This window comes from Rattus norvegicus, chromosome 4, assembly GCF_036323735.1.
Source record: "Rattus norvegicus strain BN/NHsdMcwi chromosome 4, GRCr8, whole genome shotgun sequence".
NCBI lineage: Eukaryota > Metazoa > Chordata > Mammalia > Rodentia > Muridae > Rattus > Rattus norvegicus.
Window position 1 is genome coordinate 163,901,255 of NC_086022.1, and position 24,498 is coordinate 163,925,752.

Below are 24,498 nucleotides of genomic sequence, written 5' to 3' on the forward strand. Positions count from 1 at the left end.
TTTCTACCCTGATGGAACCTTTAATTGTGTTGCTTTTGCTTTTCACTTTCGGACTCTGCATTCTAAATTGCCTTATATCTCTTGTTGAAGACTGCATTAATACAGTGCAAGTAATGGTGCTCAGATAACAATACCAGGCTGTATGGCCAAGGAATCCGGATGATTTCATGATTGAAACACTAACAAGGAAAAACGGGGAAATGTGAGAGCTAGTACTTTTCCACCAGCGGGAGACAGCCCTTCCCATACAGGAGGAAGTGCACCAACCTCAGACAATCCCTCTCATTCAGGATGGAGTGCAGCAATCCTGTCTGGGGCAGTTCCCAGAGGTCGCCAGGAGCCCAGTCCTCACAGCAGGCTTGTCTCACCATTATCTAAAGGAATGCATTTCCTTTAGATGTATAAAACTGTACTTTATGTATTGTTCAGGGTCACCTCTCCTCTAGAGGCCGGCAGACCCCAACTTGCTAGAATAATACTAATCCTCATGCTATTGCATTGGTCTCTGGTCTCACGTCTCATTCACGGAGTCTCCTGGAAATTAAGACTCAGGTCAAATCTTACCTACTGACCCGGGTAACACAATGGAATACTCAGAGGAAGGTCTGAGGGAGCTGAAGGGTTTTGCCACCCCATAGAAAGAACAAACTAACTGGAGGCCCACATCCCTTGAGACCATAGGGAATAAACCCCAGACCAAAGAGTATACATGAGTGGGTCTATGGCTCCAGTTATGTATGTAGGCAAGGATGGCCTTATCCTGCATCAGTGGGAGGGGATACAATTTGTCCTGTGGAGGCTGGATGTTCTAGCATCCAGGTGGATGCTAGAGGTGTGAGGCAGGAGTGGGTAGGTGGCTGGGGAAGAACCCTCTTATAGGCAAAGGTGGTGGTGGCGGCTCGAGATGAGTGGTTTGTAGGAGACCAGGAATGGGGACATCTGAAATGTAAATATATAAAATAATTAATAATATAAAAAAGAAATTGTTGACAGTGGTAAAGTTTTGGTGAGGCAAAAAGTAAGGAGATATGCATAGTAGAAAAAGGTTGAGTGATTTTCTGAAGTGAATAGTTATTTTTGACTGGTGTGCAATGTCACAGCTGAGTGGTCGACTTGCCAGTTCTCATGTACAAGGCTCTGAGTATGATCCCTGGCAACACACACAATAAAAATGCCTTTGGACCGTCGAAACCGGAAACATTTCTCAGTACTATTTATTTCCTTTACAGGATAGCATGCTTTTCCGTCATTGATCCCGCCCCCTATTTTCATTTATGGAGCCCGTGGTCAGATCTAGGTAGGAGCCCAATCACAGGTCAGCTGGTTTAAAACTCCACCCACAGGATCTCAGGCTGTTCCGGTGTTTTCATTCATCAGAGGCTCATTGCTTCAGCAAGAAGAAGGTGCAGATCCTCCCTCCCCAGATTGCTTGGAAACAGGAGAAAACCGTATGTATTTAATGAAATGTAAACTAAACTAAATGGAGAGAAGGGAGTTTCATGAAAGGAGCTGAACCTTACTCCTGTTAGCCTGCCACCTTGGGTTTTATAGATGGGTGGTGGCTGTGGTGGGTGGGGTGGGGAGCTCTGCAGGGGGTAGGAATGTATTTTTCTAGTATGGTCTTTCTTACTTAAATATGTTTGGGGGAAGTGCAACCAACAGCAAACTTGTTGTATCCTCTTCCCAGGCATCTGGAATTTGCACTCCATTAACTTTCAGAAAGTGCTATAAACTTGCACCCTAGAAGCAGTGAGGCTGGGATTTACGGTAATCAATAACTGTAATTAAAGTACAGCAGCCATGAGGGCAGTGGCACTTGTTGTAAAGTGTTAAGTTTGAAATCTTCATCTTCTTCATCATCATCATCACCATCGTTGTCATTGTCTAACCAATACCACCACCTCACCCCAACCCCCTTCCTGGCAGGCTTACTCATTCCCTTAGAATCTCCCTTCCAGAATGACTGAATTTTACACTGGCTTGATGGCCTGCCCACATACTTGATTCTGAAATCCCTGCTATTGCACAAGAAAAGGGCCCTTTTGGGTAGGTTTCCAGATTCCTGGAGGACTGGATGACCTTGAATGGGCTCAGGCACATTCTTCCACCCAGCCCACACATAAAGTGCCCCTCCTCCAAACCTTCCTTTTCAGATTCCCACAGCAGGGGATGTATTCCCCCTTCCCCAAACTTCTAAGCTGTCAGAAATTCTCCCTCTTCCTTAGGACTCTGGTATGTGGTATAGTCTTTCTGGCCTTAAATAACACTTGTGGCCTCAGGGAACAATTTTGGTCCTAGTGTTGGATATTGTATCCCAGGTGTTTTTCTGTAGGGTGGGGCTGTGAGATTTATCCCACCTGCAAAACCATCTACAGTTTTAGTTCATAATAAATAATGAGAACAGGACATTGAAGATTTCTACTTAAAACTGCATCCTCTCCATTTTGAAAAAAAATATATTTTATTCTTTAACTCTCTTCCCCTTTAATTAAAAAAAAAACAATTTTTTAAAATTTGTATGGGTGCTTTTCCTGTATGTCTGTGTGCAATACGTGCATGGCTGGTTTCCACAGAGGTGAGAAGAAGGTATTGAATCCCCTGGAAGCAGACTTAGACAATTGTGAGCCACCATGTGAGTGTTGGAAATGAACTAAGTGTCTTTCTACAAGGGCAGTAAGTGCCTTCCACTGCTCAGCCATGATTCCACCCCCACCATAATATTGTTTAGGAATAAAATAGCGAATTTCTTGAAGCACAGAGTTCCCAATTATTGCTAGATCCAGGGCCTAGTGTCAGCCCTAGGATCTCAGGCCAAGCTCCTCCAGACTGGGCAGCCTACCTGCTGTGATGGTTGGAAACACTGTTCTGGGAGGTAGGGGACAAGCTGAAGGGGAGGGAGATCTAACCATGTCTCCCTTGAATCCTAGGGCCCTACTAAATGCCATCCAGTGCACACCTACAGGATCCTCCCCCACTCCTCTCCAGGACCCTTACACAGAATGAAGGACAGACCTCCTTGAGGCAGAGTAGCAGCTGTGGTCTGTCTGCTGCCTCTGCCTCTGAGTCATTGTCAGGTTCCACAGAGTCAAGAATTCCTCACAGTAAGTCAGAGCTCCTGTTGTGGTGGGAAAACTGACAAAAGTAAAGATTTCCTTTGCTCCTCAGACTTTTTTTAATGGGATAAAAATGGCAACCTGGTTCTCACAGCAGTGGCAGCTGAATTCAGTAAAAGTCACTATATTTGCTGTCAGCAGGCCAGGCTCTCTCAAAGAAGCACAGCTTCTCTAAGGTTTCACCTCCTCTGACTAATACCCAAAGAGAAAGGTCATGAGTAATACTCTTGTTTCTCAGATAAGCCAGGCGCTTCTGAGGGCTTAGGGTCTAGATGGCTACCAGAGGGCCCTAAGAAAGCCCGTGACTAAGCGATATTAAATCATGAAATTCTAAAATGGTGGCTTTTTCATCTCCTGCCAGTGGCGGCCCCTGCTGGTGAGCAATTCCAAAAAGCTCACAGCCAGGGTAGGATGTGGTGTTTTGATTGACACATTAAAATTAATGATCATGCTCTTGGGTCATTGTGATGACTATTTTCAAAATCCCTTGGTCTGGCTTTAGACATAGTGTCCATTACCGTGAGCAGTATTCATCCTACTGTGCCTTTGAACACCAGATCTTATACCACATGATAAAAATAACGTGTCCTCCCTCTCTACTCCTCCAGCCCCTGGTAAGAGTTATGTTTACTTGCTTGTGTGTTGTAACACTGTTTATAATAGTCAGCACATGCAACACACTACTGGGTTTCTCTGCTGATGTCATAAGCCAATTCAAGCTGAATTAAAAGTAGAAAAGCATATTTAATTCATAACAGCTCCAGGGCAAGTTTATCAGTCTCAGGGGACAATGCGGAAGAAGTCCTGCCCAGGTTAGGACAGGGAAGTTTTATGTATAGATTGTAGGTGAAGTAAAATGACCTGTCTGCCACAAGCTGGGCTTATGCCCAAATGTGGTCCCCTAGGTAGGGGAGAAGGTTGCTACAACTGCCAGGAAAGCTGAACTGGTCTTTTGGTGCCATAGCTGGGATGGTGGCAATGGGGGTGTCGGCCAAGTTGGAGGCTCCAACCAAACATACACCAGAATCTATCAGTGGATGACTGTGGAAAAATTGTGAACTCATATATAATGTAATGCATTAATAAGATACAATGGGGCGATGTCTTTTGTGACAATTTGGGTGTGCCTAACAGTAGTGTACATCAAATAAATGTCCTTCCTTCTCTTGTTCCTTCCTTCCTTTCTCTCTCTCTTTCTTTCTTTTTTTTTTAAGGGGTAAAGATGGCCCACAGCTTTTCAAACCATCTATGGTCAGTAAAGTGTTAATCTGTCAGCCTTACAGAACCATATGTGGAAGTTGCTGCTTATTTTGAGAAACTTTCATTTTTACTGTGCTTGAAAATGGCAGGCAGTTACGTTTCACCTTTGTGTGTGTGTGTGTGTGTGTGTGTGTGTGTGTGTGTGTGTGGTGTTCCTTTTGCTTCCAGGTATATTTAAACTTGACATCAGTTTTCATTAAATGTCTCTGTAATGAATATATTCTTTTGGATAATTTCATCCTAAGACTTTCATTGACTTTTGTTCCATGAAATTCTTAGACATTATAACATCAGTTGTTTCCACAACCTTATAGATTTTGTTCTAACTGATAAAACACCAAGAGAAGTTGGGTCGCCACTCGGTGGGGGGAGGGGGTTAGGACCCTAGCAGTGCTGAAACAACTTCTTTACTACTCTCCCCTTAAGGAATGTAGTAAACATACCTTTGAGCTGAAGGTGTCATCATTTCCCAGCCATAGCCTAAGAGGTACCAGGTGTCTTTCTCTGAGCCTGCCAAGCAGATGCCATACCAGGGCAAGCCCTACCATTCTGGAACAGAGATCGACCATCTCTTTGTTCCTGGGACCATTTGGATTTGGAGATGGCTTCCCAAGGTTTCACTACTCTCTACTGTTAGACCCCAGGTTATCACTCAGGACACTGCATCATAGGCCTTGGGGCTCCTGCTAGGCTGGGAGATGACCAACACTGAGTCTAAACCTGATCCTCAGTTACCCTTGGGATGTCTGCTACACAATATATCTGAATAGGTGCTGTTCCAGCCATATGTTCAAAGGGCCCAGTCTTTCTTTGTTCTGTGGCTTGGCCATAATACCCCTTAGACAAAGGGCCACCACATTGTCTTGGCAATGACATCTTTCTTGATCTAAAAAATTTCTGCATAACTATGGACTTCCTATATACAGGACTTTTGGGAACCGTACTCTCTCCTAACTCCCACTCTTCCTTCCCTCCCTACCCGACTTTGCACCCTTATTCAACTTCTGTCCAGTGTGGCCCCAAGATTGGGGGGTGGCAGTGGCAGAGGCAGTGCCAGCAACATCAGCATTGATTGAATGGTGATGGTGATGGTAAATGACGAGCTTGCTTGTTTAAGAGAGCCCGCCAAACTGACAGGAGGAAAGTATACACACTGGGTGAACAGCACATGACTGGTTGCCATCTTGACTTTGGGAATAAAGAGGGTCAAATTATTGCTTCACTACCATCTAACAACTTGCTTCCAGGACATTTCCAGACAGCTAGCTCACCCATCCAGCATTTCAGAGTGTTATTGTTAGGATGCCAGCCATGAACTTTCTCAGCACACAGGAACCAGAAGGCAAATAATGCCCACTTGCCCTCCTTTGACAAAACCAATTTTCCTATTTCTCTTTAGGCCACAGAAGGGAATTCTTCACCCCAATTAAGCTAGAAGCAAGCAAATGAAGATTGTTGTCCCAGTCCTTCAGGTTGGCGTGGATGGTTCTGGTTATTTTATGAATTGTAGATATGTTGTCATTTAAGGGGTAATTTGCTAATGTAGCTTTGGACAAGGAGGAAATTATTGAGCTTAGACTTAGGGATTTCTACTTTTCCTTTCCTCTTCTCTATCTTTCCTTCTTAGGTAAAGGAAAGGGGCGTGGAAGAAAGGAGGGACATAGTAATATCCTAGAAATTAGAGGAATAGACAAATAGGGATATGTCATGAAATTTAGTCTTAAACAGAACATTGTATAACCACATCTTTTATTGGTAGAAATCTTTATAATTGATGCAAATGTAAGTTATAATTTTACATTGTTACAGAATTTACAGATTGATGTAGATCTAAGGTTTTATTACTGTGAATTTCTTATATTGATGCAAAATATGAAATTAATATTGTTACTCTTTGTCAGTCAATGTGTCACCTGTCCATTCAGGGTCCCAAAGAGGTGCTACCTGTGGGTCAAGCGGGGTGGGGGGGAGAAAAGAAGGAGACCAAGCAAGGTTCTGTTGTCAAGGTCTCGTTTATTGGGGCGAGCATTACAGCTTATAAGGCTTTCAGATAGGGGGAGTGACCTTTGTGAAACACAAAGGAGGGAGGGGCGAAGGCATTCTTAGCAGTGATAGCAGAAGTGAAGACGTCATGCGGTGGAGACATCTGGTGTTTGGGCAAGCTGAAACATCCTGTGATTGTTCCCGGAATCTTCCTATGCTGTCAGTTCGTGGGAAAGGCTTTTGTCCAACAATCTCATAATCTTGCAGCAGCCATCTTAGGGCTGAGTGTTCTGTGACTGTATACCTCAGAATGGCTCCCTACAATTGTGCTTATGCAACTTATCTAGAATATAAGGCTTAGACCCAATCCTTCAATAACTGATATTATAAACGCTTCATTAAGTTTGAGTAATGCAAGTTAAGTGCCAGAAAGAAAACAAATAGTTTATTATATTCTTAGTTGATTATAATAAAAGGATTTTTATTTACTTAAGTAGAAATGACTAAGAATAGTTAGGTTTAATAGTTCAGATATACTTTACATAGGTATATAGTCTTCAAAGGCATGAGAATTCCACAGAATTTGATATTTAAGGCCATTTCCTTATTAAAGATCATTTGACTAGGGACATATCTGCCCCTGACAGTACCCCCTTCTTGGTTTAAATAAAAAATTGGGCATCAGTGGAGTTTCTCCAGTTGTCGCAAGTTAGCCACTAGGGCAAGATTTGTCTTAGTTCATCTACAGACAAAAATATTGTCCAGGAAAAGACACACTGTGTGAAATAGTCGACTGGATAGCTCTGCCAATATAGAGTAATCAGTCCTTCATAATTCTGATTTACAAAAGTCTGTCAGATGATCATGGCTGGAAGTCTGAAGACTGAATCTGCAATGTTTTGAGGAATGAGGGACTGTCCAGGTTAGTCAGCTGCCTGGACAAGTTGGCTAATTTTTGCAAGCTGTGCTTTGTGCTGCCTATATTTTCAGGTAATATTAAGTTCATTCTTAGATTCTGGTGGGGTTGAAGATAAGTTTTAGTCTCATAGTCAATTCAACTTGTTTCCCATTGAGAGAGATGATATAGATTTGAGAGGATGGTTTTCAGATAGTAATAGAAGCTAAAACCAGAACTTAATTCAGGTATTGAATTGCAAGCTCTTTAAGTTAGGATTGGTGGTAGAGTGCTTTATCTAAATTGACAAATATGATGGCCTGGATGTTAAGTGTATCTTATACTTTATATTTACATGATTGGGATGGTTGTGCTCAATTTATATCTGAGAGAAAAGTCTTTTAATTGGACAAAAAGAAGGAAATGTTTTTGATTGCCCTGGTGCTGTTTGTATTGATGTTAATTCTGCTTCCCTAAGAGGGGCTACCCTGACGATGAGTGGATGTCATAGCTGCGGAATAGATTAATGTAATGCTAGATCTAACTAACATGGGCATAAACTTTATAAATATTGTAACTGAGTTGTGTGGCTTTTGCACAAGCTTATTTAAGATAGAGATTTACTGCAACACAAGAGCAAGCATAGTAGGCTTTATCTCAGTGATGCAGAGATGGTTCACTATAGCAAAATCCATCAATGCCATCCAGTATATAATCAAACTTCAAAAAAAAATCACATGATCATCTGATTAGATACTGAAAATTCCTTTGACAAAATATATAACAACCCTACTTGTTAAAGTATTAGAAAGATCAGGAATTCAAGGCACATATCTAAGCATAATAAAAGCATTATACAGCAGACCAATGGCCAATATCAGATTAAATGACGAGAAACTTGAAGCAGTCTCACTAAAATCAGGGACAAGACATAGCTGCCTACTTTCTCCGTATCTATTCAATATATTATTTGAAGTTTTAGATAGAAAAATGAAACTACAAAAGGAGGTCAAAAGGATACAAATTAAAAAGGACAATGCCAAAGTATCTATTTTTACTGATGATATGCTAGTATACATAAGCAACCCCAAAAATTCTATCAGAGAACTCCTAGAGCTGAAAAACAACTTCATCAACGTGGCTTGGCATAAAATTATCTAAATCAAATCAGTATTTTCCCTCTACAGAAAGGAAAACCAGCTGAGAAAGAAATTAGGGAAATAATACATTCACAATAGTTACAAATAATATAAACTATCTCGGTACAACTCAAACCAAGCAATTGAAAGATCTGTATGAGAAGAACTTCAAGTATCTGAGTAAAGAAATCAAGAAGACCGCAGAAGATGGAAAGATTTCCCATGGTCATGGATCAGTAGAATTAACATAGTGAAAATGACTTCTTACCAAAAGCAGTCTATGGATTCAATGTAACCCCATAACAATTCCAATTAACTCTTCACAGAGATAGAAAGAGCAATTCTCAACTTCATAGGGAGAAACAAACCACCTAGGATAGTGAAAACAATCCTCAACAGGAAAAGAACTTCTGCAGGAGTTACCTTCCTGATCTCAAACTGTACTACAAAGCATTAGTAATAAAAAACAAACAAAGAAACAAACAAAACAACAACAACAACAAGAAAAAACAAACCTGGATGGCCTTGGTGCAGAGACAGAGAAGTTGATCAGTGGAATAGAACTGAAGACGCAGAAATAAACACACACGCCTATGGTTACCTGATCTTTGACAAAGAAGCCAAAGCCATACAGTGGGAAAAAGAAAGCATTTTTCACAAATAGTGCTGGTCTACCTGGGTGTCTGTATGTAGAAGAATGCAAATTGTTCCATTTTTATCTCCTTGAACAAAGTAAGGATCAAGTGGATCAAGGACCTCCATACAAAATAAGGTACTCTGAGTCTAATAGAAGAAAAATGTGGTAAACAGCCTTGAATACATTGGCAGAAGGGGAAATTTTCTGAACAGAACAGCAATGACTGAAGCTCAAAGATCAGCAATTGGCAAATGTGTCCTCATGAAACTGAAATGCTTCTGTAAGGCAAAGGACACTGTCAACAGGAGAAAATGACAGCCTATAGATTGGAAAAAGATTCTTACCAACCCTACATCTAAAGAAGGCTAATATCTAAAGTATGCAAAGAACTCAAGAAATTAGACTTAAAAAAAAAATCAAAGAACCCAATGAAGAAAATGTGGCACTGAGCTAAACAAAGAATTCCTAACTGAGGAATCTCAAATGGCTGAGACACACCTAAAAAAGTTCACCATCCTTATTCAGCAGGAAATTCAAATCAAAACAACCCTGAGATTCTACCGTACACTTACCACAATGTCTAATATAAAAACTCAGGCAAGAGCAGATGCTGGTGAGGATGTGGACATAGAGGCACATTCCTCTATTGCTGGTGGAATTCCTGAAAAACCAGCTACATCACTCCTGGGCATATATCCAAAGATGCTCCATTATGCCACAAAGGCACTTGCTCAACTATGTTCATAATAGCCTTTTTTATAAAAATCAAAGCTGGAAACCACCCAGATGTCTGTCAACAGAAGAATGGATACAGAAAATGTGTTACATTTGCACAAGGCAACACTGCACAGCAATTAAAAACGAGGACTTCATTAATTTATCAGGCAAATCGATAGACCTAGATAATATCATCCTGATATTAACTAGAAATCTAGTAACCCAAACCCAAAAGGACAAACATGGACTGAACTCACTGATATTATTAGCCCCAAAGCTCAGAATGCCCATGATAAAATTCACAGACCATATGAAGCTCAACATGAAGGACAACCAAAGTGTGGATGCTTCAAACTCACTTAGATGGGGAAACAGAATAATCATGAGAGTCAGAGGGAGGAAGGGAACAGGTGGGAGAGGGGGCGGAGGAAAAGAATGGATGGCAGGATTTGGTTTGGGAAGAGACAGGAGAGAAGTCCAGAGGATCAGGAGAATGAATAGAAATATGTGGCACTGAAGGTCGGGGTGGGGAAGGGAGGGAGGAGGGGAAACCACACGAAAGTGCCAGATCCAGGCATGCAAGAGGCTCCTAGGATGGGGATGACATTAGCCAAAATACCCAATAGTGGGGAGGTAGAACCTGAAGAGAGCACCCCCATTTGGTAGATATGGCCACCCAGTCGAGGCAGGGGGCCACACACCTATCTCAAAAATTTTCATTGAGAATTGTATAAAGGAAATGCAAGAACACAAAATGGAGCAGAGCCTGAAAGAGAGGACATCCAGAGACTACCCCCACCCCCCCCACACACACCTTGGGATCCATTCCATCTACACACAATAAACCCCTATACTGTTGCTGATGCCAAGAAGTGTTTCAGACAGGAGCCTGGTGTGGCTGTCCTCTAAGAATCTCTGCTAATACCTGTTTAAGACAGATGCAGATATTCACAGCCAACATTTGGACTGAGCCAGGAACCACAATGGAATAGTCTGAGGAAGGTCTGAGGGAGCTGAAGGGTTTTCCCACCCCATAGGAAGAACAACAGTATCAACTAACCGGACTCCACTCCCCCCTGAACTCCTAGGGACTAAACCACAGACCAAAGAGTATACATGGGTGGGTCTATGTCTCTAGCAACATATGTAGCCAAGGATGGCCTTATCCTGCATCACTGGGAGGGGAGGCTCTTTGTCCTGTGGAGGCTTGATGCCCAAAAACGGCAGGTGCTAGAGGTATGAGGCAAGAGTGGGTAGGTTGGCTGGGCATGAACCCTCTTATAGGCAAAGTTGAGGGGGGTTTAGATGAGGTGTTTGTTGCAGACCAGGAATGGGGACAAGATTTGAAATGTAAATATATAAAATAATTAATAATATAAAAAAGAAATTGTTGATAACACTAAAGTTTTGGTGAGGCTAAAAGAAAGGAGACAGGCATAGTAGGGAAAGATTGAGTGATTTTTCTGATGTGAATATGAGAGACCCCCAGAGCAGGGAGACCCTCACTCAAGTCTCGGGATGACGCGACCCCCCAAGAACTCACGTAAGACCATCCTTGCTGTAATTTACACGAGGTTTATTGATAGGAACGAGTGCACTGGGGTGGAGACTCATATCCCAGGCAGGGGCAATGGAGTTCGACATCAAGTGGATGGTAGAAGAGGTATTTAAATGCAGAAACCACAACCCAAGGGGGAAGGGAGGGCGTCATTGGAAAATATTGAGAATACCAGTGAAAAATCACAAGGAGAAACTCCTGGTTTTCAAGATTGTTTAACTTTATGATCTGCTAGCTCCTGGGAGAAGCTGCTTCCTGCTTCTTCAGATTGTTCTCTAAGATTCTAATCTAACTTCATGGTCAGCTAGTTCCTGGGAGAAAGCTGTTGAACCGGCCTATTCTATAGCCCTGGGAGAGGCTTCCTGGAACATACAATTCTGGGGCCTAACCTGTTTCTTTCTTCTGCTCTAAACTTTGTGTCTACTGGGGCAACTTTAAAACTTTTACCTTTCAAATAGAGATATAACTGACTGGTGTGCAATGTCACAGATGAATGGTAGACTCGCCAGTCCTCAGGTATGAGGCTCTGACTTTGATCCCTGTCACCACAGAAAATAAAAATGGTTTTGATTTAAAAAAAAAAAAGCATTTTTGTACCATTGAGATCAGAAACATTTCTCAGTTACATTTATTTCCTTTAGAGGATAGCATGCTTTTGGGTCACTGATCCCTGCCCCCTATTTTTTTTTTTTTATTAACTTGAGTATTTCTTATATACATTTCGAGTGTTATTCCCTTTCCCGGTTTCCGGGCAAACATCCCCCTCCCCCCTCCCCTTCCTTATGGGTGTTCCCCTCCCAACCCTCCCCCCATTGCCGCCCTCCCCCCCCATAGTCTAGTTCACTGGGGGTTCAGTCTTAGCAGGACCCAGGGCTTCCCCTTCCACTGGCCTGCCCCCTATTTTTATTTCTGGACCCTGTTGTCAGACCTAGGTATGCGCCCAATCACTGGAGGTTCCAGGTCAGCCAATTTAAACTCCACCCACAAACTGTCCTGCTCTTCCAATATCTTCATTAATCAGAGTCGCATTGCTTCAGCAAGAAGAAGGTGCGGAGCCTCCCTCCACAGATTGCTTGGAAACCGGAGAAAACCATATGTACTTAATGAAATGTAAACTAAACTAAAGAAGCTAGGCTGGGATTTATAGTTATCAGTCAGTGTAATTAAAGTGCAGCAGCCATGAGGGCAGCTGCAGGTGTTGTAAAGTGTTAAGTTTGAAATTATCATCTTCGATCCCCCACCCTCAACCCCCTCCCTCACAAACCCCGGCCCCCACAAACCCAGTCCTGGCACAGCACTCTTACTGATTCCCTCAGATTTTCCTTGGGGAATTTCCCTTTCAGAATGACCGAGTTTTCCACTGGCTTGCTGCGCTGGCCACATACTTGATTTTGAGTTCCCTACTTCTGCACAGGAAAATGGCTCTTTTAAGTAGGTTTCCGGATTCTTCCAGGATTCACTGGATGACCTTGGATGGGCTCAGTCTCATCCTGGCACCCCACCCACACCCTCCTCCAAACCCTACTTCCCATTTCAGACTCCACAGTAGGGGTGTATTCCTCCTTCCCCAAACTTCCAAGCTGTCAGAAATTCTCCCTCTTCCTTAGGACACTTTCTGGCCTTAAATGACTCTTGTGGCCTCAGGGAACAATCTTGGTCCTAGTGTTGGATACTGTATCTCAGGTTTTTTTCAGTAGGGTGGGGGTGTGAGATTTATCCCTCCTGTAAAGCAATCTGTAGTTTAAGTTCATAATAAATAATGAGAAAAGAACATTTAAGATTTCTACTTAAAACTGCATCTTCTCCATTTTGAAAGAAATTATACTTTATTCTTTAACTCTCTTCCCCTTTAATTAAAAAAAAAACATATTTTATGTGTATGTGTGCTTTTCCTGTATGTCTGTGTGCACTGCGGGCATGCCTGGTCATGCATGCACAGAGGTCAGAAGAAAGTGTTAAATCATCTGGAAGCCGACTTCAACAGTTGTGAGCCACCTTGTGGATGCTGGGAATGAACCAAGTCCTCTCTCTACAAGGGCGCAAGTGCCCTCCACTGCTGAGCCATGATCCACCCCCCACCTTAATATTTTTGTTTAGGAATAAAATAGCAAACTTCTTGAAGCACAGAGTTCCCCATTATTGCTAATTCCGGGGCCGAGTGTCAGCCTGAGGATCTCAGGCCAAGCTCCTCCAGACTGGACAGCCTACCTGCTGTGATGGTTGGAAACACTGTTCTGGGAGGTAGGGGACAAGCTGAAGGGGAGGGAGATCTAACCATGTCTCCCTTGAATCCTAGGGACGTAATCAATGCCGTCCAGTGCACACCTACAGGATCCTCCCCCACTCCTCTCCAGGACCCTTACACAGAATGAAGGACAGACCTCCTTGAGGCAGAGTAGCAGCTGTGGTCCGTCTGCTGCCTCTGCCTCTGAGTCATTGTCAGGTTCCACAGAGTCAAGAATTCCTCACAGTAAGTCAGAGCTCCTGTTGTGGTGGGAAAACTTACAAAAGTAAAGATTTCCTTTGCTCCTCAGACTTTTTTTAATGGGATAAAAATGGCAATCTGGCCTTCACAGCAGTGGCCAAGGTCCATAAAGCTGAATTCAGTGAAAGTCACTCTCTCTGCTGTCTGCAGACCAGGCTCTCTCAAGGCACCACAGCTTCTCCAACCTTTGACCTCCTCTGACTAATACCCAAAGAGAAATCTCATGAGTAATAAATAACTATTGTTTCTCCGATAAGCCAGGTGCTTCTGAGGGCCTAGGGTCTAGATAGCCACCAGAGGGCCCTAAGAGAGCCCGGACTAATAACATAAAATGGTGAAATTCTAAAATGGCAGCTTTTTCATCTTCTTCCAGTGTTGGTCCCTGCTGGTGAGCAAATCCATAGCCAGAGTAGGTTGTGGTGTTTTGATTGACACATTAAAATTAACGATCATGCTCTTGGGTCATTGTGATGACTATTTTCAAAATCCCTTGGGCTGGCTTTAAACATCATTTCCATTATCCTGAGCAGTATTCATCCTTCTGTGCCTTTGAACCCCAGATCTGATACCAAGTTATAGAAATATAATACGTCCTCCCTCTCTAATCCTCCAGCCCCTGGTAAGAGATATGTTTACTTGCTTGTTTGTTGTTTGTTGTAACACTGTTTACAATAGTCAGCTCATGGAACACACTAATGGGTTTCTCTGCTGACGTCATAAGTCAATTCAAGCTAAATGATAAGTAGAAAGGAATATTTATTTCACAACAGCTCCAGGGCAAGTTCACCAGTCTCAAGGGACAAGACGGAAGAAGTCCTGCCCCGGCTGTGACAGGGAAGTTTATGTATAGATTGTAGGTGAAGGAAAATGACCTGTCTGCCACAGCTGGGCTTATGCCCAAGTGAGGTCACCTAGCTAGGGGAGAAGGTTGCTACAGCTGCCAGGAAAGCTGAGCTGGGCTTTTGGTGCCATAGCTGGACTGTGGGAGGGGAGGGTGTCTGCCAAGTCAGAGACTCCAATGAAACATACATCAGCATCTATCAGTGGATGAGTGTGGAAAAATTGCGAACTCATATACAATGTAATGTTATGCATTAATAAGATACGGTTGGGTGGTGTCTTATGTGACAACGTAGGTGCACCTGGGTGACATGCTGAGACAGATTAGTCAGGCACTGAAATTCCAACATTGTTCTTCCTAGAGGAGATGACTAAAATCAGACAGGACTTTACACTATTTTCTTGAATTCAGAAAGATTTTTTAAAGCATGATGCAGAAGTAGAAATCACAATGAAACCACTCCTTTACAATATGAAGGGGTTTAGAAATCTCCCAAGATGTGCTTTCTGTAGGGAGTGTGAGGAGATCAGAGGAGCGCTCACAGGGGAACTCCATTGCTCACAGCAACTCATGGCTGAGAAATGGTGGAGCAGGAAGTGAGCACATGAGAAGTTCTTATGCTGTCTTTAAATACGTTTTATAACTATTAAGAATGAATTGTGAGAGTTCTGTGTGGATCCAAATTCCAAAGGCCACACACAGTTCAGTGCTTAAAGCCTTCTCATCCTAAGTGTCCTTTTTCTTCGTTGTTCATTTGATAGAAGCTTCCTGGTGTTTTATGTGTGTGAAAATGAGCAAAATGCAATGGCTAAAGTCAGTGGAAACTTTTTAAAAGCTATAATCTGCACTTAGTAAAATTAATACACGTGTATACTTTTCCCTCAATTTTGAAACATAGAATCATGCATTCAGCATATATATATACATATATATGTATATATATACATATATATGTATATATATATATATATATATATATATATATATAGAGAGAGAGAGAGAGAGAGAGAGAGAGTCTGGAGAGTTGGCTCAACCATTTATTTCTCTTGCAGAGGACTAGGGTTTGATTCCCAGCACCCATATGGTGGCTCACATACCAACCTGTAACTCCAATTCCAGGGATCCAACATATTTTCTGAGCTCCACTAACACTAGGCATGCATGGAGTATACATACATACATACATACATACATACATACATACATGCCAAAAAAAGCATTCTTACACATAAAATAAATAAGACTAAAACAATATTAAAAGTATATGCAGACCCCCTACCCTCCCCTACTCTCCCCATTGTCTATTGGAGACTCACTCACTGCTCCTCTGCTGCAGCCTTAAGTACTCACCTTTGCAGACGCCGTACAGTAGATCCATGAAGCAGAGAATCCTGCCTCAGTTCCTCCATCTTGTCAGAGCAACCTCCTCTGCTCATCACTCACAGTGCAGTGCCTAGCAGTAGCCTGTCAGGAACAAGCACTTCGGGGAGATGCTGAGAGACCGTATCCACAGCACAGGTTACCCAGAACTGTGCTCTCAATTCAGAATTACTCAAGAATCTCACCAGCAAGTGTTATACAGAGAGGTTATGGAAAGCTTTCAGAAACTAATAGAGAAGTGAGGGGAGGAAGTGAGTAGTGGCAGTTGGGGGTCTCTTCTCAAAGGAAACTGCAAAGGGGACCTCATCCTGTAGCTCTCTGACCTCAGGTTTGCATAAGCTTGCTGGCTGGCTTAGTATACAGACATTTTGGGTTAGGAGCCTATGGGACATTTGTCTTGTTAAAGTGGCATGAGAAAGGGCACACAGGCATACAGTCGGGGTAGTTTCTTGTGTTGAGAGGTTTACCTTGTCATCAGCTTGGGGATATTTCAGTGGTCACAAATGTGTCATTCATACAGGGACCCTTAAGCTGCTGCAAACAGTCACAAACAGATTTCTTGAAATTTAAATGCAGGCTGTCCTTTCTAGCGTGGGGACATGTGGGCAGGATGGGAGTGTATCGTATTTTACACTGACAAACAGCTTTGTAGTAGCTGCACAATTCTGCCTCAAAAAGGTGTTAGATCTGTTTCAACATCTACATCACCATCAATATTTAACCATCTTGCTAGCTCACAGTGATTTTGGTCTTTTATCTGAGATGATTTTTGCCCAAGCCAAGTTCACAAACATTCTCCCTTACTTTTCTAAAAAATCAAATGACTTTAAAATATTAAAGTTTGTGCTTGGGTCTATAAGTCCACAGATGGACTGTAGTAGTCTCGAATCCTCCCTTTTTTAGCAGTCAGTCAGCAGGTTGTTTCAGTGGCACATACTGGAGCGATGTCACCCTTTCCCTGCTTAGAAATCATTCATCTGTTAAGTGTCTGTTGACAACACGTGTCTGACGTCATTCTGGAGTCCTGTTTTCTGCTGTGTTGTTTCAGTGCCTACTCTGTTTATAGCACCAGGCTGATTAGGCACTGAGATTTTTCTTATTTTGACCTTCTCTTTTTCAGAATCATGTTTCATTATTCTGTTGTCTTTTTAATTTTCACAGTAATTTTCATATAACTTCATGTTATTACATTTTTTTTCTGAAGGCAACCACTCCCCAGGAATATGTTACACATATAAACTTGTTCAGGAATTGTTGACACATGAAGAATATGGAGAATTCCCAGTTTATTCTGTCTTTAGACTTGCCTTGCTTTCTTTCTGTTTTATTTTCATAATGTAAAATGAATGAGTGTTTGGCCTGCATACATATCTATGGATCATGTGAATACCTAGTACCTACCGAGGTCATGAAAAGGTGTCAGATTTCCAGAATGTGGAATTACAGAGGTGTGGGAGTTGTTATATGTGTGCTAAACTTGAACCCAGGTCCTCTGCAATAACAAGTTAACCACAAGTTGACAAGCTAACTCTTAACCACTGAGCCAACTTTCCTGTCTTTATCTTCATGAATGTACATGTAGTCTTTCTATGCTGATTATGAACACCCCATTTTTTTTCAAAATACAAACATAGACTTTATTAAATGCTGCTCAATCCCCAGTGAAGATCTTTCATTATAAAACGGTTTTCCATACAACTGCAAGGCAAGAGGTTGGAATGGTACTGATAACAACAGGTGTGAAAAATACCCGACCAGGTAAAAACATACAACGCTTCTACGCAGTCAATTCAGAGTTTGCCCACTGCATTTCCCTTACACAAAGCCAGGCAGTGATAGCTAGCAGTCCGCATCACACTGTGGGACCCAGGGCCTCCTTCACCCTGCAGGCAGGCCTGGGAGGGGCAGGTTGAGGACTGGGAAGGCCCTGCCTCCAGCCTTGGAGGAATGAAGGAGGTGAGCTAGGGTCCACCCGCCCGTGCTGCTCTGCGCACGCTCCGGGTGCTGCTGCTGCAGGGGATTTGGGAACAGTCAACATTTGGTTTACTTCCCCCCAGCTTTTAATACTTTGTGCTTCGGAAGCCTGGAAACGCAAGATGTTGCAAAACCCAGAGTATGGCAGTATCTTTAATGAGGCTGGGCCTTTATCTCCCCGTCCACCTCTCTAGGAGAGGGGAAGGGAAGGGCAACACCTCAGCTTTTCTCATGAAGGAAGGTTCTTTCCTCAGAAGTACCCAAGGTGTGCAGCACTGTGAAAGCACATGATAAAGGAAGTGTGCAGAGGCCGGCTTGATCTGTGTGTGCAGCACACCTGGGCTAAGTCGTGTGACTCACGCCACTCCCACAGTCACCTCACTCAACAGATGACAGTGACACTCCATGATTAGACAAAGTTTACAATATACTGTGGCCGTGGCACAGCACAGGGCTATGTTTAGTCCTTATCTCTTTCGCTTACGCTTGCCAGGAAAAACTGGCCTCCTAATTACATTATACTGATGAGGTTTGGCTTTGAAGTTTTTATATATTCCAAGAGTGTACAACACTGCCGCCCAGCAGGGGGAGCTGACCTTTTACTGGGCACTGGTATTGCTGAGAATACTGTGCATGTTGTAAGCATTGTTCTGTTTCTCTAGAGCCTTCTTCAGCTTCAACTCTTCTAACTTTTTCCATAATTCTTCGCGTTCCAGTTCTTTCTTCTTCTCTCTCTGTCTTTCAGCCTTGTAGGAACTAGTAAGGTCATCAAAAAGCTTCCCGTTCATCTCCATTAGGGTTTTCAGCACGTTGTATACCAGAGCTACAATAGTCTGATTCCAGTGTTCTTTGGAAATTTTATACAAACTGGCAAACATGATGGGCAGGATCTTATCGATGTTCTCCTCAATCAAACTGAGAATGTATTCGTTATTCCAGAAGTACAGTGCTCTCTCTGCAACCTGGAAGTGAGAACTGGAGACACACTTGGATATCTGTTTAAAAAGCGGCTCTTCAATCTTTTTGAATTGTGTTGGCTCAATGACGTCTAAGATCTCTTCAATTTCTCCTAAAAACATCACCTCTTTCTGACTGCATGTTTTTGGCCAAAATTTCAGGAGTCCTCTGATCACCGGCTCCGTCAGTGTCGTGTCTTTCTCCAGGAACTGCACAACACAGTAGGCCAGCTGAGCATGAAACAGAGCCAGTCCTTTTGCAGTATGCATAGGAATAAGAACCTTCATTAGAAACTGCTTATGTTCTGCTTTCAGTGGCAACGCAAAGCCATTGATGATACTTCCCAGTATTTCAAGGAGCTCAGCCACTCCATTGAAATGCTCCGTTTCATAGATAAACCTGAGGAAGATGTTGTTGGTTTGCTTTCTGATGAACGCCCTCATTCCCAGGAACTTCCCATAAATCCGGTACAGGACGGTCTTCAGGAAGTCACGCTCTCCTGGGTCTTCACTGTCGAAAAGCTCCAGGAGCTTGAACACCCCATTTTTATATTTGTAATTCAATGGCTTTTTTTGTCATTACTGTAAAAAGTGCTGTCAAAAATAGTAATTTCCACTTGACAGGAAAAAATAACTGACTTCCAGTGCTGCCCCATCCTACAGCTTTGTAAACTCATATTTTACATCCAGTAGTCTTTGGCAGATAGATTAGAATTGTTATGTAGATAGAACCATGTCATCTGTGAGGAGAAAGAGTTTCACCTGTTTCTGAGAAGTGTAAGGCTTCTTTCGTTCTTTAAGGAACTCCTTTCATGTACATGGCTGTTTGCCTGCATGTTTGTGCATCTCATGAATGCCTGGGGCCTACAGAAGCCCGAAGAGGCAATGGATCCCCGGAACTGGAGCCGTGCATTGTTGTCAGCTACCTTGTGGGTTGTAGGACTTGAACCCGGGTTCTCTGGAAGAGGTACAGCGATCTTCACAGCTGAGCCATTCTCTAGACACTTGCCCCTATTTCTTTGTCCTTGTGAGGACCTCCTGGCAAAAGTCTACCTGGAGGAATGCGCAGACATTGGATTCTTGCTTCTGATCCCTGGGAAACATTCATAATTGCAGCATTGAGAATGAAGCTGACTGAAGTTGGACTTACTATTTTGCTGTTAATGGATAACTTTTGTAGGGTTGAGGAAGTTCCTTGCACTGCTATTTTTCACATAATGTTACTTATTTATTGAGATATTTATAGTTTCCCCTCTTTTCTAATTTTGTTAATACACCTAATGACATCAGTGTTTATTTCTAATATTTCCATTATCCCTTCTAACCAGGGTTCTTTTCATGGATCCACATCCATAGTTCAGTTGTTTGCATTTCACTGGGATCTCCACTCCCTCTACTATTGAACTTTCACTATTCACCCAGACCTCAGTCAGCAGAAGAGTCCCTGCAGAAACTCTGTTTCTATCCTCTCTAGACTTCTTTCTACCAACAACATCCTTTGTAGACCAGGGTCTTCTTTAAAAGTGTTGGTAGAAGCCTTGCAGGAATTTATAGGCAATTGTTAAGCAGGTTTGTGGTGAATTTATTTTATTTTACTTAACAAATTATTGAAATTGGCATTATTATATTCATATTTTACAGGTAAAATGCTCCAAGGAAAGCTTCCCAGAAACATCCCCCTGGAGTATCCTGCTGGGCTTTACTGCTGCTACGTAGTGATCATTGTCCTCAGTGTAGCTGTAGTTGCTCTTTCTGTTGCTTTGTCAGGTGAGTGACTCACTCTCCAAATCCTGCGTCCCTCTGTCCACATCCACATTGTCAGTTATACTCACTGAGCGCTGTGAGCCAGGCATTGTGGGAAGGGCTCCAGAGAAAACACACAGGAAGTTCCTGTTCTCTGGGGACTTAGGTTCTAGCAGGAAGATGCAGTGAAGGAACAGCCCAGGCTGTGGTGTGCACAGGAGGCCAGGCTCAGCCTCCCTGGGAAGCTGACATCCAGCAGGCTCTAGACAGAGATGTAGGGGACATGGTACACCTGGGGGAACTGTCCAAGGCAGAGGAAATCTCAAAAGGTGAGGACAGAGAAGAGTAATATCGCCAGAAAGATACAGTGCCTCCCACCATGACCCATGGGTTTAGTTATCAAGCTCAATTGGATTTTGAAAGTTAAATGGAAAGTTTTTGAAGTAATAAATTTATAGGATTTTAGTACCACAGTGTTCATCATACTGTAATTAAAATCTTGCACTGTCCTCTTAAGTGTGTGAATGATCCTTTAGTGCAACGCATCCACACTGTGTACACTATGCAAAATCCTCACTGCTCTCCCAATTAGTAGGCTGGCTGTCAATAGTTGTCCATCCAGAGTGCCTGCTGCTGTAGCCATCTCTACTGTAGTAATCAGTCATCCAAAGCTCAGGAGTGAGGCTATTGTAGAAATGCACTTCCTGGGAACCCTACTGTCAGTGAGCACCTGAGAGAGAATGGGACAAAGGCTCAAGGTGTGAGGCCTTTAGATAAAGGCCCATCATGCTCAGGAGAGGACTCCATGAGATCAGTTAGGAAAGCTACAATCCAATTCACACCTCACAGCAGAGCTCAGGAGGGTAATCCATAAAGAGAGAAGACATGCTTGTTATGATTCCTTGTATTGTCTGCATTTTAGTAAAAAAGACAGCACAGATCTCAACCATAAATACTTATGCTGCTTGCCCGAGAAACTGGATTGGAGTTGGAAATAAATGTTTTTATTTTAATGAAATACCAAGTAACTGGACATTGAGCCAGACCCTCTGTAAGGAACAAGGGGCCGAGCTAGCACGATTTGACACCGAGGAGGAGCTGGTAAGAAGGGGGCAGGGATTGGTTTGTCTGTTCTGTTGCATATTGCTCTCCCTTGAGATAGAGAGGTTACCACTGAACCATGAGGAAGGATCCCATCCCATGCACATGGAGACACGGGGCACGTGTGAGTGCGTGCCATTTGCTGATGCTTGACTCCTGACTGGAGCCCTGAGACATCCAGGAAACATTCTCTCACACAGCGCTCACAGTCAGCTGGAAGGTCAGATCTGCCATTTTACTGGATACCGCATGGTCATGGGCGTTTTCCTCTAAGCTGACCCATGTTGTATACAGGAGACAACTGTTAATAACTGCAGTGGAAGGTTAACCCAGACCTCTCCTGGCCACACAGGAACATGTTGTTACATTGGGTACTTTAGTTCAAATGAGGGTCTTTAGAATTACAGATGTCAAGTGGATCCACTGACCACTGGTGACTAGTACAGCTCCAAATCTGTGCCCCTCAGTTCCTCCCTCCTGTTATCTCTAGAGGAAGCTGTGGAGAGATTCCAGGATCATCTGAAACAGAGACACATGCATTCTCGGCTTCTTGTGTTTTATGACAGAATTTCCTAAGGAGATACAAAGGGAGTTCAGGTTACTGGTTCGGTCTGCACAGAGAGTCATCAGCGCACCCTTGGAAGTGGACAGACAACACTGAGTATAACAACTCGTATGTTTCACAATGTTTTTTTCTTCTACTGTGTTCATGTGTTGTGAGGTGGTGTGTGTGTGTGTGTGTGTGTGTGTGTGTGTGTGTGTGTGTGTATGTGTGTGTGTGTGTGTGTGTGTTGTGGCTATAAGATGATCATGTACTGGGAAGGAAGAAAAAAATGGAGACTTTGGCTGGGAGTGTGCCCTGGATATAAGTTGTGTGCCTCATGCAATGGCCAATCTCTAGGAAACTCCACCTCCTGAAAATTTTAAATCAATTGGATCCTCTCCCTCTTATTAGCCATCTCCTTGACATATTTAGAGATTGTTATTTCACTCCAAATATTTATCACTACCATGGCATCAAGGGTAGATACTGCATCACATCTTGAAAATCTTTAGTTGATGATAACTTCCGTGGTGTGATGTAACCAGGCCTGCTGTTGGCCACCAAAGGCTCTAAAACCCTAGGAAGCTGCTTCAAAACTGCAAATCTGAGAATTATCAGTCCTCTGTTTGCATGGTTTTACCTGGTCACGGAAGTAGAGACTCCAGGAACCTTGAGAATCTCCCTAAGTTGTTGTCATCAAAGAGCGCTGGAGACAGTTTGGATGTGAGCACAGCCATTTTGAACAGACCCATTGTACTGGAATGGTAAAATACAGAACCAGCCACCTCCATAAGACGTTTCAACAATTTACTAAGTGATGCATTTTCTTTCACTTTTATTCATCTGTAAAATAGTTCAAGAGAGCACTCACAATCACCCTTGTGAGGCCACCCACTGCTGCCATTCACATGAACGTGGCAGCGAACATTGTACACACATTACAGGGTTCAACATGTGTGAGTGACAGAGGTGAGGTGTCCTGATCAAGTCAACCCCTCATGATGTAAAAATTCCTACATGAAAACTAGTGTATGGGAGTGCGGTGGACTGTGCTTCTGATCCATATTGTAAATAAGTGAAGATGAGAGAGACGATTGCGGGAGTGAATGCAATGGCAGACTCTGCAGAAATCCTTTTTCTTTCTATTTGCTTTAGGGTTTCCATCGGAGGAGATGAAAAACATGGTTTCCTGAGTGACAATGGGTTCAGCAGTGGCAGGGGTTATATAGTGAGGAAGTCGATTTGTAGGAAGCCCAACAGCTACACCTCACAGTGCCTGTAGTTTTGTGTCCTTGGTTGAGAGTTTGTCCTAGCAGTCATGAGGAACACAGAACATGGTATCTACAGTGCCTGAATCATGAACAATCTGCTAAAATCATCTTCAATTCATAATGTGTGGTGACATCTAAGATAACAACTGAGGCATATTTTGCTTGGGAGATCATGAATTGTTCTATATTAAATAGGTATTCAGGTATGAGCTGGTTCTCACATCTTAAACATAAACTGAATCATGTCAGTATTAGTTATCTCTACTTTCTTTTTTCTCTCATTTAAATTATATTATTTATTTATATTCCAAATACCGTCCCCTCCTTGTTCCCCCTTCTAGAGTTCTTCACTCCATACCCCTTCATCTTTACTTCTGAAGAGATGTTCCCCCACCCCACTCTGAGTATTTCCCTTCTCTTGGACTTTAGGACTGTACAGGATTAGGTGCATCCTCTCATAGTGAGGCCAACTGTAGGGAGCTGCGACATGCCGTGCCTCAAAATGGTGCTGGTTTCCGCCTTCCACCCTCCCAACAGTGAGCGCTCCTTGTAGTAAACAAGTCCTTATTTGACTATGCCTGCCTGGCCTGCTAGGTTCAGCATAGTGACAGCCTGTCTGCATGACCCATGTGGCACGTTGGGGTTGGTTGGTGTTGGATACATAAGCTGATGTAGGGCATTCCCTGGGGTAGTAGATGATTGTATCAAGGTTCCTGAATAAACTGCTTGAAGAAGATCGCCTCTGGTCGTGTCTTCCTTGCTGGTCGAGGTTGGTCGAGACAAGTGGTGGTCTGTACGGGGACCTCCTGAGATCAGAACTTCTTGCAGTCAGGGCAGCGCTGGTAAGTTGCCAAGGTAAGGTGGGACCATAAAGACCGAGGGAAATAAGCGGCCATAAAGT

General features: G+C 43.0%; 2 protein-coding genes across 6 annotated transcripts; one reads left to right on the forward strand and one right to left on the reverse strand.

Annotated features, from left to right (window-relative positions):
- The first annotated feature begins 869 nt into the window (after window positions 1-869).
- Clec2d (C-type lectin domain family 2, member D) lies at window positions 870-24,333 on the forward strand. Of its 5 annotated transcripts, none has more exons than NM_130402.3 (7): window positions 1,379-1,448; window positions 2,928-3,101; window positions 13,599-13,772; window positions 20,580-20,705; window positions 21,604-21,782; window positions 22,349-22,455; window positions 23,482-24,333. In NM_130402.3, exons 3-7 carry the CDS (start codon window positions 13,610-13,612, stop codon window positions 23,606-23,608), a joined length of 702 nt encoding a protein of 233 aa, NP_569086.1. In that variant the 5' UTR covers window positions 1,379-1,448; window positions 2,928-3,101; window positions 13,599-13,609; the 3' UTR covers window positions 23,609-24,333. The 5 variants fall into 5 exon arrangements, with proteins under 5 accessions (XP_038962829.1, XP_038962828.1, XP_038962830.1 ...); XM_039106899.2 differs by lacking the exon at window positions 1,379-1,448 and adding an exon at window positions 5,773-5,845 and having other exon boundaries at window positions 2,963-3,101; XM_039106901.2 differs by lacking the exon at window positions 13,599-13,772 and having other exon boundaries at window positions 870-1,448.
- Window positions 17,619-19,851, reverse strand: Ppp2r5al1 (protein phosphatase 2, regulatory subunit B', alpha like 1). Its single transcript, XM_039108947.1, has 2 exons — window positions 19,807-19,851; window positions 17,619-19,505 (listed from the first exon to the last, which is right to left on the reverse strand). Exons 1-2 carry the CDS (start codon window positions 19,849-19,851, stop codon window positions 18,582-18,584), a joined length of 969 nt encoding a protein of 322 aa, XP_038964875.1. The 3' UTR covers window positions 17,619-18,581.
- Window positions 24,334-24,498: the final 165 nt, after the last annotated feature.

Coding starts and splice junctions, on each gene's coding strand:
- Ppp2r5al1 (XM_039108947.1), bottom strand. CDS start 19,851: ATGCACGGCTCCAGTTCCGGGGATCCATTGCCTCTTCGGGCTTCT. Junction 19,506..19,806: donor CATTGCCTCTTCGGGCTTCT/GTAGGCCCCAGG, acceptor TGACAAAAAAAG/CCATTGAATTACAAATATAA.
- Clec2d (XM_039106901.2), top strand. CDS start 2,939: ATGCCATCCAGTGCACACCTACAGGATCCTCCCCCACTCCTCTCCAGG. Junction 20,706..21,603: donor TCTTTCTGTTGCTTTGTCAG/GTGAGTGACTCA, acceptor TCTGCATTTTAG/TAAAAAAGACAGCACAGATC. Junction 21,783..22,348: donor TTGACACCGAGGAGGAGCTG/GTAAGAAGGGGG, acceptor GTTTTATGACAG/AATTTCCTAAGGAGATACAA.